Below are 16,836 nucleotides of genomic sequence, written 5' to 3' on the forward strand. Positions count from 1 at the left end.
AGTTTAAGTATCTTGGGGTCTTGTTCACGAGTGAGGGAAGGATGGAGCGTGAGATTGACAGGCGGATCGGTGCGGCGGCCGCAGTAATGCGGTCGTTGTACCGGTCTGTCGTGGTGAAGAGAGAGCTGAGCCGAAAGGCGAAGCTTTCGATTTACCGGTCAATCTACGTTCCTACCCTCACCTATGGTCATGAACTTTGGGTCATGACCGAAAGAATAAGATCCCGGATACAAGCGGCTGAAATGAGTTTCCTCCGCAGGGTGGCGGGGCGCTCCCTTAGAGATAGGGTGAGGAGCTCTGTCACCCGGGAGGAGCTCGGAGTAGAGCCGCTGCTCCTCCACATCGAGAGGAGCCAGTTGGGGTGGCTCGGGCATCTGTTTCGGATGCCCCCGGGACGCCTTCCACGGGAGGTGTTCCTGGCATGTCCCACTGGGAGGAGACCCCGGGGAAGACCCAGGACACGCTGGAGCGACTATGTCGCCCAGCTGGCCTGGGAACGCCTTGGGATCCTCCCAGAAGAGCTGGAGGAAGTGTCCGGGGTGAGGGAAGTCTGGGTGTCCCTGCTCAGACAGCTGCCCCCGCGACCCGGTAACGGATAAAGCGGTAGAAGATGGATGGATGGATGGATGGATGGTGTGTGTGTGTGTGTGTGTGTGTGTGTGTGTGTGTGTGTGTGTGTGTGTCCGTGTGCGTCGGTCACTCTCAGGTTGTGGCATGTTGATATATATTGGGCAGCAAGATATGCCCTGTCTCCTTCTCCCAGGAGTATTTTTAATTTTGATAGGTCATTCAGCTCTCTGAAATCTTAGAATATAGAGCTGAATTTTTCAAGATATATGTTTCTTGTTTCCTTGAATTTTTCACATTTTAGGAGAAAGTGCATGTCTGTCTCGACCTCACCTGTCGAACAGCGACCACATGTTTCGTTTTCTTTTAGTTGCCATGATTTTTTGTGTCTCTCTGTTTGGATTGTCAGTTTGTGGTCACTGAGCCTGTACCTGTCTCTAATTTCTATCTCTGACAGTAGAGAGATATTCTGCTAATTCATAATCTCTGTTTAGGGCCAGATAACATTCTAATCTACTTTGGCTTTTAGTTTCTTATTTCCAGTGTTCCAGATAGGTTTCTTTACAGTGTGATATAATTTGCTTTACTCTGATTGGTGTTTGGAGAGCAGTGTTATTCTGAGGCTGGTCAGACTATGTCTGAGAGGGGGCAGTTAGCCTCAGTACCAACTGACATAGGGAACATAGGGAGTGGAGGGTGTCTCAGGAGCTAGATTTCAGGTGGTTGGAAAAGTTGAGTGTTCTCTTGTGAATGTTGATTATCAGTGGGTATCTGTCTAATCCTGTTCTTCTACATGCTCTTGTTGGTGTGTTTCTATGTACGTGTAAGACATATCTGCAGAATTTTGCCTGTAAAGATTCTGGTGGATATTTGTCCTGGCAGGTAAAGCTCTGATGACTGAGTGGACTCCATACTTCACCACCGTACATTGCATACTTCACCACCGTACATTTAAGCCAGATTGTGACTGGAATTTGGAAATTATAAAATGTCCTACTGATTGCATATAGGGCTCTTTGAACTTTTTCTTTTAGTGCATTCACTACCATGTTGAAACTCCCTGATGCTGTGTTTGTTATACCAAGGTAGGTGTAACTCATGCTATGTTCAATGACATGATTATTTATAGTAAACTGGTATTTGTTCTCCTGACATCTGGGGCGTTTTTGAAAGACCATGACATTAGTTTTCTTCATATTTACTGCCAGGGCCCAGTTCTGACAGTAGTTGTTGTTGTAGTCCTTGTCCAGTAGGAGATAGTAGAACACGGTCATCAGCATAAAAGAGAGACTTCACCTCTCTTTCGAGGAGGGAGAGGCCAGGAGCAGCACACTGATCCAACTCAACAGCAAGCTAATTTGTACATTAAATAGCGTCAGAATTAAATTGTAACCCTGACGTACACCTCTTCTCTGGGTGAAGAATTCAGTTTGTCTCCAATTTTAACAGCACACATATAAGATTATTTTCTAAATACATTGGTTTAACTAGATAATGGATGGGCAACTTTAATGATAGAGAGGGCCACAAAAATGTAATCCTCACTACTTGAGGGCCAGATTGTAATCACGCACTTCCACCAGTAGGATACTATATCCCTATCATTAAATTAGCCAATTTAACACAGAGACAAAACATTCACATTCCTGAGTGATATACAGTTATTTCAGTGCAATGGCGTCTCAAAAATCATCATTCAATAAAAATTAAACAGGCACAAAGTGCAACAATGATAACAAAAAACAATATTCATGTTTGATGTGCTTTTCTACTCTCTGCCTTCCCATTGCATGACATGTTTCATATTTATGGCATGATATTTGTGCCACACTCGTGAAGGAGCAATTGGAGATTCTGAGCACACTGGCTTGAGTTAGCACTGTGTTAACAAACAGCTAATCTGAGTTTAGCGTCTGCTCTCCAAGTCTCCCACTGGGCTGACTTTGTGGCACATTAATATTGATGTGCCAACTTGAGCGAGTATTCTCAATTCCAGCTCCTGCAACAGATGCTTTCTGAGCCGCGTGTGGCTAGAAGTAGTCCTATCTCTTTCATCAAGATACAAATTGTTTAAATAGTGTTACTTCCGTCGACACTGAATTATTGATATTTGGAAATTCATTCGCGGGCCGCATTGAGTGAGGAGGAGGGATGCATGCAGCCCGCGGGCCACCAGTTGCCCATCCCTGAACTAGATCATACATTTTACCCCTTATACCACAGATTAGAAGCCTGTAATAGAGTCCTTCATGCCAAATAGAGTCAAAAGCTTTCTTGAAATCAATGGAACAAGTGAATATTGTACCATTTTTGTTTGGTGTACATGTTTGTATGGTCGGTAGTGCGGTGTTTTGGGAAGAAGCCATTTTAACTTTCACTCAGAGTGTTCCTCAAGAAAATCTAATATTCTTTTATTGAGAATACTACAGAATAGTTTACCCAGACAGCTGCTGACATAGATGCCACAGTAGTTATAAGGGTCTGATTTGTCCCCACTCTTATGAAGGGGGGAAATGAGCCCTTTGTACCAGATGTCAGGAAAACATCCTGACTGTAGTACAGTACTAAACAACTTCAACATTGCACCACTCTCTCTCGCTCTATCTATATAATTACACTACTCTTATTGGACTGTATGAGGCTACAATTGACATTGCTATGTCACAGATACAAAGCAAGCAAATACATAATAACAATAATAATAGCTCATAGTCATTTTTTGCATTCCTACAAAAATAAAGTTTGGGTTATGCTTAATTTTCACAGTTAGATGTTGAAGGTTGGACCATTTAATATTTAAGTAGAAACATAGGGGTGAACTGGATTAGGTACCTTGTAACCACAATGGTCCTTGATCAGGTCCTGGTCCTGCTGCGATCTTGTTGTCTGAGCCCCAGGCCAGTCCTCCAGAAGTGGAAGGATGCTGAGGGCGTTTTCCTGAGTGATAGGCATTCTAGCATTCTGGTGCTGCTGGGGGTCCCTTACCAGCAGCCACTCCGATGCTTCCAACAGTCAGTGCAGGTACAGGCGCAAATGTGGACCAATAGCCCCAAATCCATCTCTGTAAGAGAAATTATAGAATGTAGGATAAAAAGGTAATTTAATATAAAAAAGAGCTAGTTGTTATTCTTATTACCTTGCCAATCTGAGTTTCCTAGCAATGAGGTTAACTGATAATGTATATACAAAGTATCTGAGTTATAACAGGGAACCCAACAGGGTTGCCCTTTGAGTCCTTTACTTTTTATTTTCATAGATTTTAGTAGCCAACAGATGTCTCAGTGTCTCGGGTGTGTCGAGACACAGAACTAAGCATAAGTGGGGCTTTTCCATACACATTTGTTGACTCTGCATGAATTGGATTGTTTCAGTGCGTCAGCACAGCGCGACAGGTATTTGCTGTTCTATTAAAACAGGGCTTCCTGCTTGAAGGTATGTCTTAAGAAAATGATGAGCTTGTCTTGAGTAGAGGTCAAAGGAGCAGCTGTAAATATTCCCCCTCCCTGCAATATTATTGAAAAATTGCTCTGCTAATATGATAAACTCATTTCATTTCCCAGAAATTCTTCATTAAAAAATGAAGCAGCAAAACCATGAAAGCAGTAACTGAATCAAAATGTTTTTTGACCTACTGACCTTTGGTTGGCTAAGGAGAGAAACTAAACTTCAGACAACAGAGACTCACTTAAAGGCTAAAAAAGTACAGAGAGCTGAACACACAGCAACCTTTTAGAAGTGTTCTTTTTTCTCTTGCATGTCTTCTGCACATACATAAATATCTATTTTTAAAAATAATTTTAGCAGGTTTTTGGAAATGTTTAAGATGCCGTGGTCCCCCGTTTTGTCACAACCATATGAAAAATTACAACACTTCCAAACTCTTTTTACCTCATACCTCATGTCTTTTTGTGTTCAACCCAATTACCTTTTTAAACGTCTACACTATAATATTCTAGTATTCGGACAACTATCCACCAATTTCTAGTTTTATTATGGGGCTGTAACATATGCCTCATATTGTATTGGAGGCAGGACCACCTACAGTCTAACCCTCAATCTAGATAAGGTATGGAGGTTAAATCTTGTGAATTATCTTCTTTGCCTGCTTTTCTGAGAACTGTATTTTTCTACTTTCAGTTTTGGAGAACTTTGGTATTCAGTCTTTTTTATTATTAAAGCTTTTTAGCCGCAGGATCTGCAGGATCTGGATCAGGGTCGATATGAGCATTTTTCCACTGATCGGGGATCGGAAATTGGACCCAGGGCCGATTTTTCCTTTTTTTGTTTTCGTCATAGCACAATTTGTAGCAGAACTCAGGCTCATATGAAACATTACTCTGGCAAACCTATGGATAAACTGTCTGCAGTGTGGAAATAAGTGAAATTAGAAAGTGAAAGCAGTCCAGTGGCGACATGTAACATCTGTAATACAACTGTTTCATGAGGGGTAACAAAAGAGCTGCATTTAATACTACTCATTTGGTACAATAAAATATTACAGAGAAGGTAATTCAATTAATCGCTCAGGATAACCAGCTCATCTGGTGGAGGATCAGGGAGTCATCTGGAGTTTTTGAATCCCCAGTATGTTCTACCATCTCGGCATTACATTACATTTATTCCACTTTCGAGTTACAAAGCATGTAAACAGGCAATCGAGGAGATGCTGAACGCATGTGAAATAAACAAGCAACACGTCCACATCATTTTACATAAGGAATATGAAAAAAGCAATAGATGTGATGGAGGTACCAACTGTGGGCTGTGTCTCACACACACTTCAGCTGGCTGTACACGAGGGTCTGCTTTCACAGTGCAGTGTCACAGACTGACCTGCTAACACAAGGAAAGAGGAGGCCAATGTTCCAGTAGCATATGCAGAATAAGAAAGAGACATATGAAAGTAGATACCTTGTTTCAACAAAATAAAAAAATAAAAACTATTAAGGAACAGCTTAAATGCATGTACTTTTTTTCTTAATGCAGCTGTATTATCCAGGAAAATATTAGTTAAGGCTAAGCATCAGATCGGGACACGATATCTGCATTTGCTAAATAATACGACTCAGATTGGGATCGAGGTTAAAAAAAAAAAAAAAAAAAAAAACTGATCAGGACATCCCTAGAGGAAACATTTTTTGATGACAAATATATCTTTTCTTTCGTGATCCACACACAGAGTGAATGTCAAACCACGCTTACAGAGCCAAAGGTGAATTGAGCCTTGAACGATAACTGTCCTTTCTGTGACACCAGAGCAGCAGCAGTGAGGCCTTGTGGTACACAGGCAACATTAGAAAAGAATACCCACACTCAAAATGCTGAAACTAATGTGTCACGTCTCCATTCCAACAGCAGATTGTTCCATCAGTTACGGTGACTGAATCAAGGGCCTCTTGCCATTGTGTTAGTAGTATTGCGACTTCTTAGAAATGTGTGTTGATGGTATTCTGCAGTTTTTATTGTTAGTCAACATGTATGTTCGAGACTAAGGTTTGGCAATAATTTATATTGCAATATTATCCAAATGTGGCTACTTGGGTTAGAGATTAAAGGTCAGAGCAGACTCCATCTGCTGAGGAAGCTCTGGTCCTTTGGAGTGCATGGGGCACTCCTGACCTCTTTCTATGACTCTGTGGTGGCATCAGCCATTTTCTATGGAGTAGTCTGCTGGAGCAGCAGCATCTCAGCAGCAAACAGGAGGGAACATGATAAAGTTATTAAGAAGGTTCCATCCTGGGATGCCCTCTTACCCAGTGCAGGTGGTGGGAGAGAGCAGGATGATGGATAAGCTGTCATCGCTGCTGGTGAAGACTGCAAATCTGATCACCACAGGGCAGTTAGATTAGTGGATAGGGGCAGGAGAGTTACACAGCGTATCCTTGGAAATCTTGTATGGATGACTTGAGCTTAGCCACCTCACAAAAGGTTAAAACTACAAACAAGCACAATTAAGACAATAACCAACATTAACCATCATGTTCTAAACAAACATGAACAAACAATAACATTTGCATTTGGGAACACAATAAAGCAAAGTTAATATTCAATTAAGTCAAACACTAGAATTGGAGGTTATGCCTGTGAAACACAGTTGAGACACATGATGTCATGAAGTCATGGAATTAAAGGTGGGAATACTGATGAGTCTTCTCAAGCACTTTATAGCAGTGTTTTCTGTGGGAGAGAGGAGCACCTGTTGCTGCAGACTTTGGCCTTTTTAGAATTCAAGTCTTTTTACATGCACAAGAGCCTATACCACACTGAAGTAAAGGCAAAGAAACTGAGTAAAGCATCTGCAGTATGCCCCACTCACGTAGCACAGGAGTTTTGGTGAGCAGGCAATGGCATATGGAGAACTGAGATGTTGGGTGTCAGACCAAAGCAAAAGAGACAGCAAACTAGTTTGTAAATACGGATTTAAAATTCACTCAAGCTGATTAACGGCCCTCAATGGGCGGACATGCCCAATTCTCTGAGAAGGGCTCCTCTCTATAGTGAGGAATACAGTTTAACCCTTCATCTACACACTTAAATACAGACAGAGAGCGAAGAGCAGCCACATCTGTGGCAGATATAGACAAAAACGCAGGGTACCATGAGACCACACTTTAATGACTATGCAGAGCTTGAGCTTCAAATAAACTGTAGGGCTTTGTGGTACCATCTGTCTCTACTATTCCTGTAGATTCTAACCAAAGGAAAACAGGGCCTGCCCTGTGCTGGCCCAAGCTGAACCATGGGCTGGAACAGGAGTTGTCGGTTTACAAGTAAGTAGTGGAGGTGAGAAGTTGAATTTCAGGAGGATGAAGCTTTTAAAATGTGATATAGGGAGTTAAGGACAGCATTACAAACCTATAACAGATGAATAAAGGGAGAGTGACTGTGAGATGAATTAGAGTTTTTCAGAGTTTAATGAAAGCTGTAATACTTAAAAGACAAATCAACACATTTTAGAATTAAGTTCAGTTTTCTCAGTATGGTTAGTAATCTGTAGCCTGTTAGCACATTTACACTGAAATTATAAATGTATTTAAAAGGTTTTTAAATGCGAGTTAACCCACTAAACGTAGGTGATTAGAGTTGGGAGATTCTGAGTTTATGTTGTGAGCCCTTGAGCTGTAATAGAAGTGTTGATGGTACAGCTGCAGATTGAGTTAATCATGTGAAGTCTATGATCATAATTTAGTTTACAAAGCATATGAAATACCATACATGCCTGTAAATATGAGCCCACATATCGTTTCATTTTAAGCATGTGAATTAAAACATATTGTTTGTAAATATACTGTAATCATGGTAGCGATGCTAACCCTCATTAGCACATTAGTGAGAATTTTTAGCATGAGTTAACATCAAGCAAGCAGGCTGACTGTTTGTTATATAAATATCCTTTCAGGAATCAAAGAAAGCCTGCTATAATAAACCCTTGTGTGTATGCAGTTGACATACTGTTAATTGTATAAACAGGTTGTGAACATAATGATAAACATACTGTTTTAGTCAACAAAAAAACGTCGTGTTTGAAATGAATTTCAAGAGTTTTGAAGAGACCTTTTAGTCTGCATCCCTCTTTATAACTTTACTGTGAAGATGCCACTCAGGTAACAAAATTTGGCACCGATTGATCTAACGTGAATTGCTACTTGGTAGCACTGACAAAATTCGGTCAGTATAGGAGACCGATAGTGCAGGAGTCCAGAACCCTATATGTGATTAGCCAGGGAACAGTAGAAAGCAGCAGATCATATATAACATTGTACAGAAGACGTTTAAACTAATTCAGATTATTAAACAAAGTGCCAATCAGGCCTCTGACAGACACGGAAGCCACTTTTCTAGTATTTTTCACTTCAGTCTCTCTTTCAAACTCAGCGTATTCTGATCGATGTTCAAGTGCTAACTGGAACTGCTTACTTCCACTAAAATGGAAAAGTATGAACAAGCTAGCTGCCTTTAATTCAACACATTTCAAAGTATTGGGCCTGAAGAGTGGTGAATGTTACATGTTCACCCAGCTGTTGTGTTTACATTACAGCCAATCAGAGATGGAGACATGAATATCCATGACTACTGCAGAGTCAAGTGAGCCCAGGTGTGAATGCCGATTGTACACATTCACAATGAAAACAAAAGCCAGATGATATTGGGTATCAGTGGCTTTGACTAGTGTAAAAAGGGTATGTGTGGCTCTACAGGAGCTCTGTAAGGTCTGATAAAATGACTAATTATGTAATCAGACAGAGATATTAAAAAGATGCCTTAAGGAAGATTTAGGATCCAGTATTTTTGGAGGAGACTGAAATACATTTATTTATTTTCTGTATTTCCTGGCTTTATTCAACAGCTAAAATGACAATGAGGGGAGAAGAGAGAGAGAAATGACATTAAGTTCATTTTACAGTTGATACTTGGCGCTGTAAGTCCAAGGCCAGCAGGATGGCCATTCATTTAAATGTGTCTCTCAAAAAGTCCCCAGGCTTCACACCCTTTGTATAAGTGCAATACTAAAGACTAAATGAAATAGCCCTGTAATGCTATCACAGCTAATCATGTCTGTTGTTTCACTGTTCAGAATCTTCTCCAACATTCCTAAGCAAGTTGACTGCATGAGCCAAGGAAATTTTGTAGTACATATGCACATGAAACTTTTATCAAACAAGAGGGGCGAGAACAGATAAACTAACCAATCACATAGCTCAGAAAACTGTAAACTGTTTGTGTCAGCTGCATTGAGGCTGGCAATCCTAATGTGGGTGTGTGCAGAAAATTCAGCTGACGATTCAGCTTTGTGCATCACCACAGAACGCAGGCAAACTATTCTCCTATGCTTTATTTAGAGAACCACTGGGTAGGGACACAGACTGAATTGGCAAAATAAGCTGGACTAAAAGCCAAGAGGATATAATCAAAAGTGCCTATAATAATTATTATTATACATTTAAAACATATGTATAAATACATAATAAATACAAGCCTGATTTGAACCTGCTTACAACATAATGTGTCAATTTTCTATATTTTTTGTTGTATGCAATTGAAAATAACAAAAAAGAGGCTGTAAACAGGGGTGCACATAACTGGTACGCAGGTACACGTGTAACAAAAATCAGGAATGCATAACGCCATTATGTTACTACGCGCCTTTGCGTACTTGACCGATCTCATCTAACCTTACACATGCTGCTTTTCAGCTACTGTCATGTCCAAAAAGCAACAGACATTAAGCAGCTTCTTTGGCATTTCACCACCTACAAAGAAATGCCAACTGGAGCCAGAGCCGAAGAAAATACTTTTTTCGGAAAAGTAGTTCCAAGATGTGCAGATCACTATTCGGCTTAATTTCTGCTGACACTGCGATTTCTCTATGGAAATATACCATATTTCTAATGTAAATTCCCGAACCTCTAGTGGAAAAACCCAGCATTAATTACCTTCTGCACTTGCGCGAAGATTGGCGTACATGCAGAACTGCATGTCGACCAGTTGCTCTTCGCCTCGCTTTGTTTTTTTTAAGAAGGTGCTCTCCCTGTGTCCTTATCACTGGGTCTTAGAAACTCTGGCCTTCAGGCCTTCGGTTAACTCTCTTTCTTGATGCATCCCATTATATCTGATCACTCTTTGCACTGTATTTTTAAACTTCATGAAAGTGTTACACATGATTACATGATGTAATTCTTAGATTTGTGGTTACATTTCATTGGCACTTTAAGTACAAACAGACAAAACTACCACTTTTTTTCACTATTGATGTCATTCTATCTACTTGTGAATACCACATTTCCCCAGAGGCAAAATCTGTCAAAATCCCCTTCTCTGGGAATACGAAGATCAAAGCCCAGGGTTCCAAGTCCTACTTGCCAACAATGTGTTAATTCATACAAGCGTGTTTTGTAAATTATATAAATTATATAAACTTTGGATTTAGGCCGCACATGAGCAGAAACCCATTGTGTTTGTGTAGGGTTCAGACCCTGAAGGGGTAGAGCCCTGTTGTTTTTGTGTCTGACTGATGGATTTCCTCCTAAACAACAGTTCAGATTGCTTCCAAATTCTTTCTTGGAAAAGGTTTATCAAAAGTTGCATTTCTGATTTGTCCATTCATTGCATTGTTCATTTCTGATGTGTCCAATCATAAAAAATTGTGGTCCATATCTTCAGTAGAAACATAGACTTTTTTAATTATAAGATGCATTATGTTGTGGAGGTGGAAGCTTCTGCATTCATGCAGAGACAGAGCACAATCAGGAGATTCCAGTCCATGTTGATCGTTGATCGATCCAACTAAACAGAACATGCTTTGTGTAACAACTGCTTCACAACGATTATCAGCAAGAACTGAGGAGTTATTGTCAACTTTGCTACCCAGCTCTGCAGTAGAGAGTCGTGTGTGATGTTCTCCACATTTAATAAGTGCCCTGTCGAGCTGTGATATGGAAATGATATTTTTGGTGATTACAGCAAGCATAATACATTGTAGCTAGATTTATATTTTGATTCGGTAATTTTTATGTACTGAGGTGAGTCACACAAGACTGGTACTGAAAAGATATAGTTACTGTAGCCTTTTTTAGTCAGATTAATTAAAGAAAGCTCTGCATAAAGATGTAATTTAGATTGATCTGACTATTAAGTGACAAAATAGTAGGCGTCAGAAAAATTAATCGTGTGTTCAAATCTTTGACAGACAAATTGTGATTGAATTGAACTGAATTGTGACGCTGGTGAAGAGTCACTCCTTGGATTTTAGGAACAGGCCGCCTTAAGCATTTTGACCCCAATCAGTAGGGGACATCACAAATGTGAAAAGTTTATGTCATCATCATATATTCCTGCATGGATTTGCATGACCTAAGGGCATGAATCAGTCAATGCATGAAATTTGGTAGTGATTGAGTGGGCGTGACAGATCTCACTGAACAGACATTTCATATTCTAAAGGTCAACTGTTTTGTTTTTGTTTTTTAATTCATAACTCTGTCACTATTTTTTTCTGTGTGCAAAACCCATTAATGGATTTCCACAAGTCTTTGTTCAGATATTACCAAAATTGACAAACATTATATTGATATTAAATCACACATCGCAGATGGTGTTCTGATATATCAAATGGTGGGTCTGTGGTGACATTCACTGTGTAGGAGCCAAAATTAGATATGTTTTTACTTTAATCATATGGTTTGGGTCTTTTCATATTTATGAATTGATTTGTGTGATTGGTGTTATTTTTTGTTCACTCGCTTGTCATTATTGTGTGTGGGTGACGGTGGGTGTGGGCGGTGCGCAATTGGGAGCCTTACTAATTAGCTTTACCGGCACACCTGTGCAGGAATTTAGTATGGCGTAGGGTGAGCACGGGGAGGGCTACTTTTTGTGTACCGCACAGATCGCACAGATTGCACAGAAACTTTGTTATACTTTGCATCGCAATGAGTCTAAATAAGAAGTCAGTAAGCGTATGAAGATGGTAAACAATAAATGACGCAAACGGTGGATTACGAGTGTGGACATTGGATCATTCAAGTGCGCGTAAGACAATTGAACTGTTTCCCCTGCTTAGCCTACTGCGGCTTATGAACTTTGTTGGTCGCCAGTTAGCCGCAATAATTGTACACAAAAGCGCTTATCAAGGCCAATTTGGAACGTTGTTGCTGGATTTCCTGGGATCGAATTGGAAGAGGCCCCGTCTGTGGATTAACGTTAGCCTACAACAAAGCTAACGGTGTCGTCGGCGTCTTGGACCTACAAGCCCAGCTCGCTGTTCCAACGAGACGATTGGAGAAGCTGCTTTCTACGTTGCTGTCGGCGTTAACGTCTGTTCGTTCATGCATAATCGCTTCGGTTTGCTGGATTACGGAGGGTAACTACTGCAGCGTTTCACCACCGCCTCGCCACTGGATTTGAGATTTTTTGCAATGCTCCCGAGTCGCAGTGTTGGTGAACAACTGAACTACTTCGCCGGCTTTGATTCAATCAGTCTGCCGGATTATTACAGCATTTTTCGTCAATAGCCTCGCCGTTGGAATTGAGGTATTGTAAACTCTTTTGACTGACTCGTAGAACGGTGAACCTTTTCTTCACAAGGCCGCGACTGTGGCCTACTTGATTGACAATGACGTTGCTCTCGATCGACAATGTTGCTGACGAGCCAACACTATGACTAAAAGACAATATGACTGAAAGACATGCTGGTGCTCTATTGAGTGCTTCAATTTCATGTTGCTGTGAACTATGAATGTTGCTGTGAATTAGTGGTGCTATGGTTATTGATGTATGGTTATTCATGAATGAAAAATGAGTTCTGAAGGGTTAAATGAGTGTCCTATAGAGAGCTTAAATGCAAACGAAGATTCAGAAAAAAGACAAGTTGTACTTACTGCTAAGGCATATGTACACAAAATTGAAGGTATTCAAAAGGAAAGACAAACAAAGGTTAACAAACTTAAAAGCCAATGCCAATGCTTCCTCAAGAGGAGCAAGACAAACAAAGTGCCTGGTTCACAAGTATACATGCGCATAAGGTTTCTTTTATTGATGAAGTCACAAAATGGCTTTCTGATGTAAAGGCCCAAGCTAGTGGAGATTCAGACCATACAGAAAGCTCCCTCACTGATGCTCCACTAAGCGAGAAGGCGCATGTTGTTGAAAACCCTACACCTGATGTTCACTTGACTGAATACAATCAGCATGGTGGGAATACTGATACAACTGCAGACTCTGCTAAGCAGCTGGATGATGACATAAAACCAAGTGACAGTGCTTCTAATCTTTCTGGAAAATCAAGAAGATCCTCTACTCTATATACCCGCTCAGCACGCATCAAAGCAGAGGCAGAAATGGCTGCACTTAAGGTCCGCCAAAGGATGCTAAAAAGTAAACATGCACTGGAAGAGGAAGAGCAGCTGCTTAGAAAAAGGAAAGAGCAATTGGATTTGGAGATGGAAATCACTGCATCTGAAGCACAATTGAACGTCCTCAGAGCGTCTTGTCCTTCTGACATAAGCAGGAGCAAAACAAGTGGAATGAATTATTTGGGAAGAGAGAAGAGCAAGGCGAGCCCCTTGAACGAGGGAGCTGGTTCAGCAAAGGTGAATCAAGGAGTTGCAAGAGAAGCAGTAGGAGCCAGTGACAGTGGTCCGATCACTGTACAATCTAGCGGGCTTACTGGGGCCGGAGAGCGTGATTGTACACTTGCCATCTTGCCTGTCCCGGTGAAGTCTAAAAAGGGAAATGAAATTGCCGTTACATATGCCTTCCTGGACCCTGGGAGTTCAGCCTCATTTTGTACTGAACGCCTTATGAACAGGCTGAATCTTATTGGAAGAAGAACTGGCATCCTCCTCAGGACAATGGGTCAGGAGAAGGTCGTCAGCAGCCACATTGTGATGGACCTGGAAGTAGCTGGTCTGGACTCTGACTGTTTCTGTGCGCTACCAGAGCTCTTCACGCAGAAATGTATGCCTGTCCACCAAGGTAATATTCCCAGGCAGGAAGACCTCCTGCAATGGACACATCTGAAGGACGTGAAATTAACAGAAATTGACTCCAAGGTGGATTTGCTCATTGGGACAAACGTTCCCAGGGCCTTGGAACCATGGGAGGTCATTCGAGGTGCAGATGGTGGCCCTTATGCAGTGAAGACCATATTGGGATGGACAGTGAATGGTCCACTGAGAGGGGGCTGCATCAACGACTTAACCTGTGTCGAACGAGAAGTCACAGTCAACAGGATTTCTGTTGTTACACTTGAGGATCTGTGGGAGCAGCAGACAAAGGTTGACTTTCCTGAGTGTGTCCAAGATGACCAGCCAGGGTTGTCCTGAGAAGATCGTGAGTTCATGGAGTCCGTTAAAGAGTCGGCCAAGTTGATTGATGGGCATTACAGTATCGGCTTGCCCTTGAAGAAAGAAGATATGAAAATGCCCAACAACAGGAATGTTGCAGTGCAGCGTACTTTCAGTTTCAAAAGGAGGTTTACAAAGGACCGTCTGTTTCATGCTCACTATACAGACTTCATGAGCGACATAATATCAAAGGGCTATGCTGAGAGAGTGCCAGAAGGGGAGATCGACCGTGATGATGGGAGGGTTTGGTACATCCCACACCATGGGGTGTACCACCCCCAAAAGAAGAAGCTGAGAGTTGTCTTTGATTGCGCGGCGACTTTCCAGGGAACATCTTTAAATGCTCGACTTCTTCAAGGCCCAGATCTCACCAGCTCATTGGTCGGAGTTTTAACTAGATTCCGAAAGGAGCCTGTTGTGCTTATGGCAGACATCACGGCCATGTTTTATCAGGTCAGAGTACCAAGAACAAACTCTGATCTTTTACGGTTCTTATGGTGGCCAAGTGGAGAATATGAGCAGGATCTGGTGGAGCATAGGATGGTCGTCCATCTGTTTGGAGCTACATCTTCTCCTAGCTGTGCGTCTTTTGCTTTGAGAAAAAGTGCCGAAGACAACCGAGCCCAGTTCAGTGAAAAGGCCGTTGATACTGTATTTCACAATTTTTATGTTGATGATTGCCTGGCATCATTTGGCTCTGAACAGGAGGCCATATCTCTTTATCAGGAGCTTCGTGCACTTTGTGCAAAAGGCGGATTTCAGCTCACAAAATGGGTTAGCAACAGTCGCACCGTTCTTGCCGCTATACCTCAAGAAGACCGATCTCTTGAGGTCAAGGACCTCGATTTGGACAGTGGCACCTTGCCGGTGGAAAGGGCCTTGGGAGTTCAGTGGTGCATCCAGTCGGACTCCTACAAGTTTAAGATCACACTGCGGGACAGGCCCCTGACGAGGAGAGGGATCTTATCTGTCATCAGTTCCATCTATGATCCCTTAGGATTCCTGTCACCAGTTGTACTTGTCGCTAAAAGAATTCTTCAGAACACTTGCAGAGGTCGGCTGGGCTGGGATGACACACTGCCAGACGCCGCTGCTCAAGAATGGGCCACCTGGTTGAAGGAGCTCCATCAGTTAGAGGAATTCAAGGTTGTCAGGTGCTTTAAGCCTCCTGACTTTGGAGAAGTTTCTTCCGTCCAGCTTCACCACTTTGCAGATGCAAGTGAAGATGGATATGGTACGGTGACTTACCTGTTACAGCATAACATCCAGGGACAGGCTCACTGTGCTTTTGTGTTGGGCAAAGCTCGTGTGGCACCGTTGAAATCCATTACTATTCCCCACATGGAGTTAACGGCTGCAGTGGTGGCAAGCAGGATGGACAAGCTGTGGAGAAAGGAGTTGAGGATGCCGCTGCAAGAATCTGTTTTCTGGAGCGACAGCACCTCAGTACTGAAGTACATTAATAACAAGACTTCAAGATTCAAAACCTTTGTTGCAAATAGAGTAGCAGAGATTCTTTCCATATCTGAACCATCGCAATGGAGGTACGTGAACACGTCCAATAACCCTGCAGACTTGGCCACTAGGGGAGTTAAGGTGAACATGTTCCTAAAATCTGAAGCTTGGTTGCTGGGACCAAGTTTTCTTATGGAACCTGAAGAGAAATGGCCAGTAAACATCGACCTCTCTGGAAAGATCTCTTCAGAAGACCCTGAGGTCAAGGTAGCCGTTTCTGCGAATGCTGTTCAGGTCGAAGAACAGGCTGACTCAGTCATGCGCTTCATTGAACACTTCTCCTCTTGGATTCGGCTGAGAAGGGCGGTTGGCTGGCTGCTTCGGTTCAAGAGGTTACTGTTTGACCTTGGGCAGAGGAGGAGACAGCTGAAGGAAGCTCTCGATCAGTCCAATTCAGATAAAGAACAGCTGGAAAGGAAGCTGCAGGAGGAGATGGTAAGTGTCAAGGCACAGGCCACAGGGAAGGGACCCCTTTCAATTGAGGAGTTTGCCAGAGCCGAAAAGGCGATCGTTTGCTTTTGTCAAAGAATGAGGTTTCCGGACGAACTGGCCTGCCTGCAGAATGGAGGAAAGGTGAAGAAGAACAGCCATCTCTACAGGCTTGACCCTGTTTTGGAGGATGATGTGCTAAGAGTTGGTGGTAGGCTCGATCGAGTAGCCATGCCAGATGAGGCAAGACATCCCGCCATACTGGCTCCACATCTCTACGCTCATTCTCCATCACGTGCATCAAGCCACAGGTCATGGTGGACGTAACCACATGCTGTCAGAGTTGCGCCAGAGGTATTGGATCCCAGGCGCCTGTGTCGCCATAAGGAAGACTCTGTCAAGGTGTGTGGTTTGTCGTCGACTGAATGCAGCCCCAGGCAATCAGTACATGGCAGATCTACCACATGATAGAGTTTCTCCC

At 42.3% G+C, this 16,836-nt stretch overlaps 1 protein-coding gene across 5 annotated transcripts in view; it reads right to left on the reverse strand.

Moving 5' to 3' along the window:
- Positions 1 to 16,836, reverse strand: part of pdzd2 (PDZ domain containing 2) — a 122,751-nt gene that overhangs the window by 87,436 nt on the left and 18,479 nt on the right. For 3 of the 5 annotated variants that reach the window (XM_037096909.1, XM_037096905.1, XM_037096910.1), the window contains exon 2: positions 3,400 to 3,628. In XM_037096909.1, the coding sequence (XP_036952804.1) occupies positions 3,400 to 3,519 (120 nt within the window). In that variant the 5' untranslated portion in view covers positions 3,520 to 3,628. Of the gene's footprint in view, positions 1 to 3,399; positions 3,629 to 5,319; positions 5,401 to 6,320; positions 6,503 to 16,836 lie in introns of all 5 variants that reach the window. The other 2 variants (XM_037096906.1, XM_037096907.1) reach the window with 2 other exon arrangements.

This window comes from Acanthopagrus latus, chromosome 5, assembly GCF_904848185.1.
Source record: "Acanthopagrus latus isolate v.2019 chromosome 5, fAcaLat1.1, whole genome shotgun sequence".
Lineage (NCBI taxonomy): Eukaryota > Metazoa > Chordata > Actinopteri > Spariformes > Sparidae > Acanthopagrus > Acanthopagrus latus.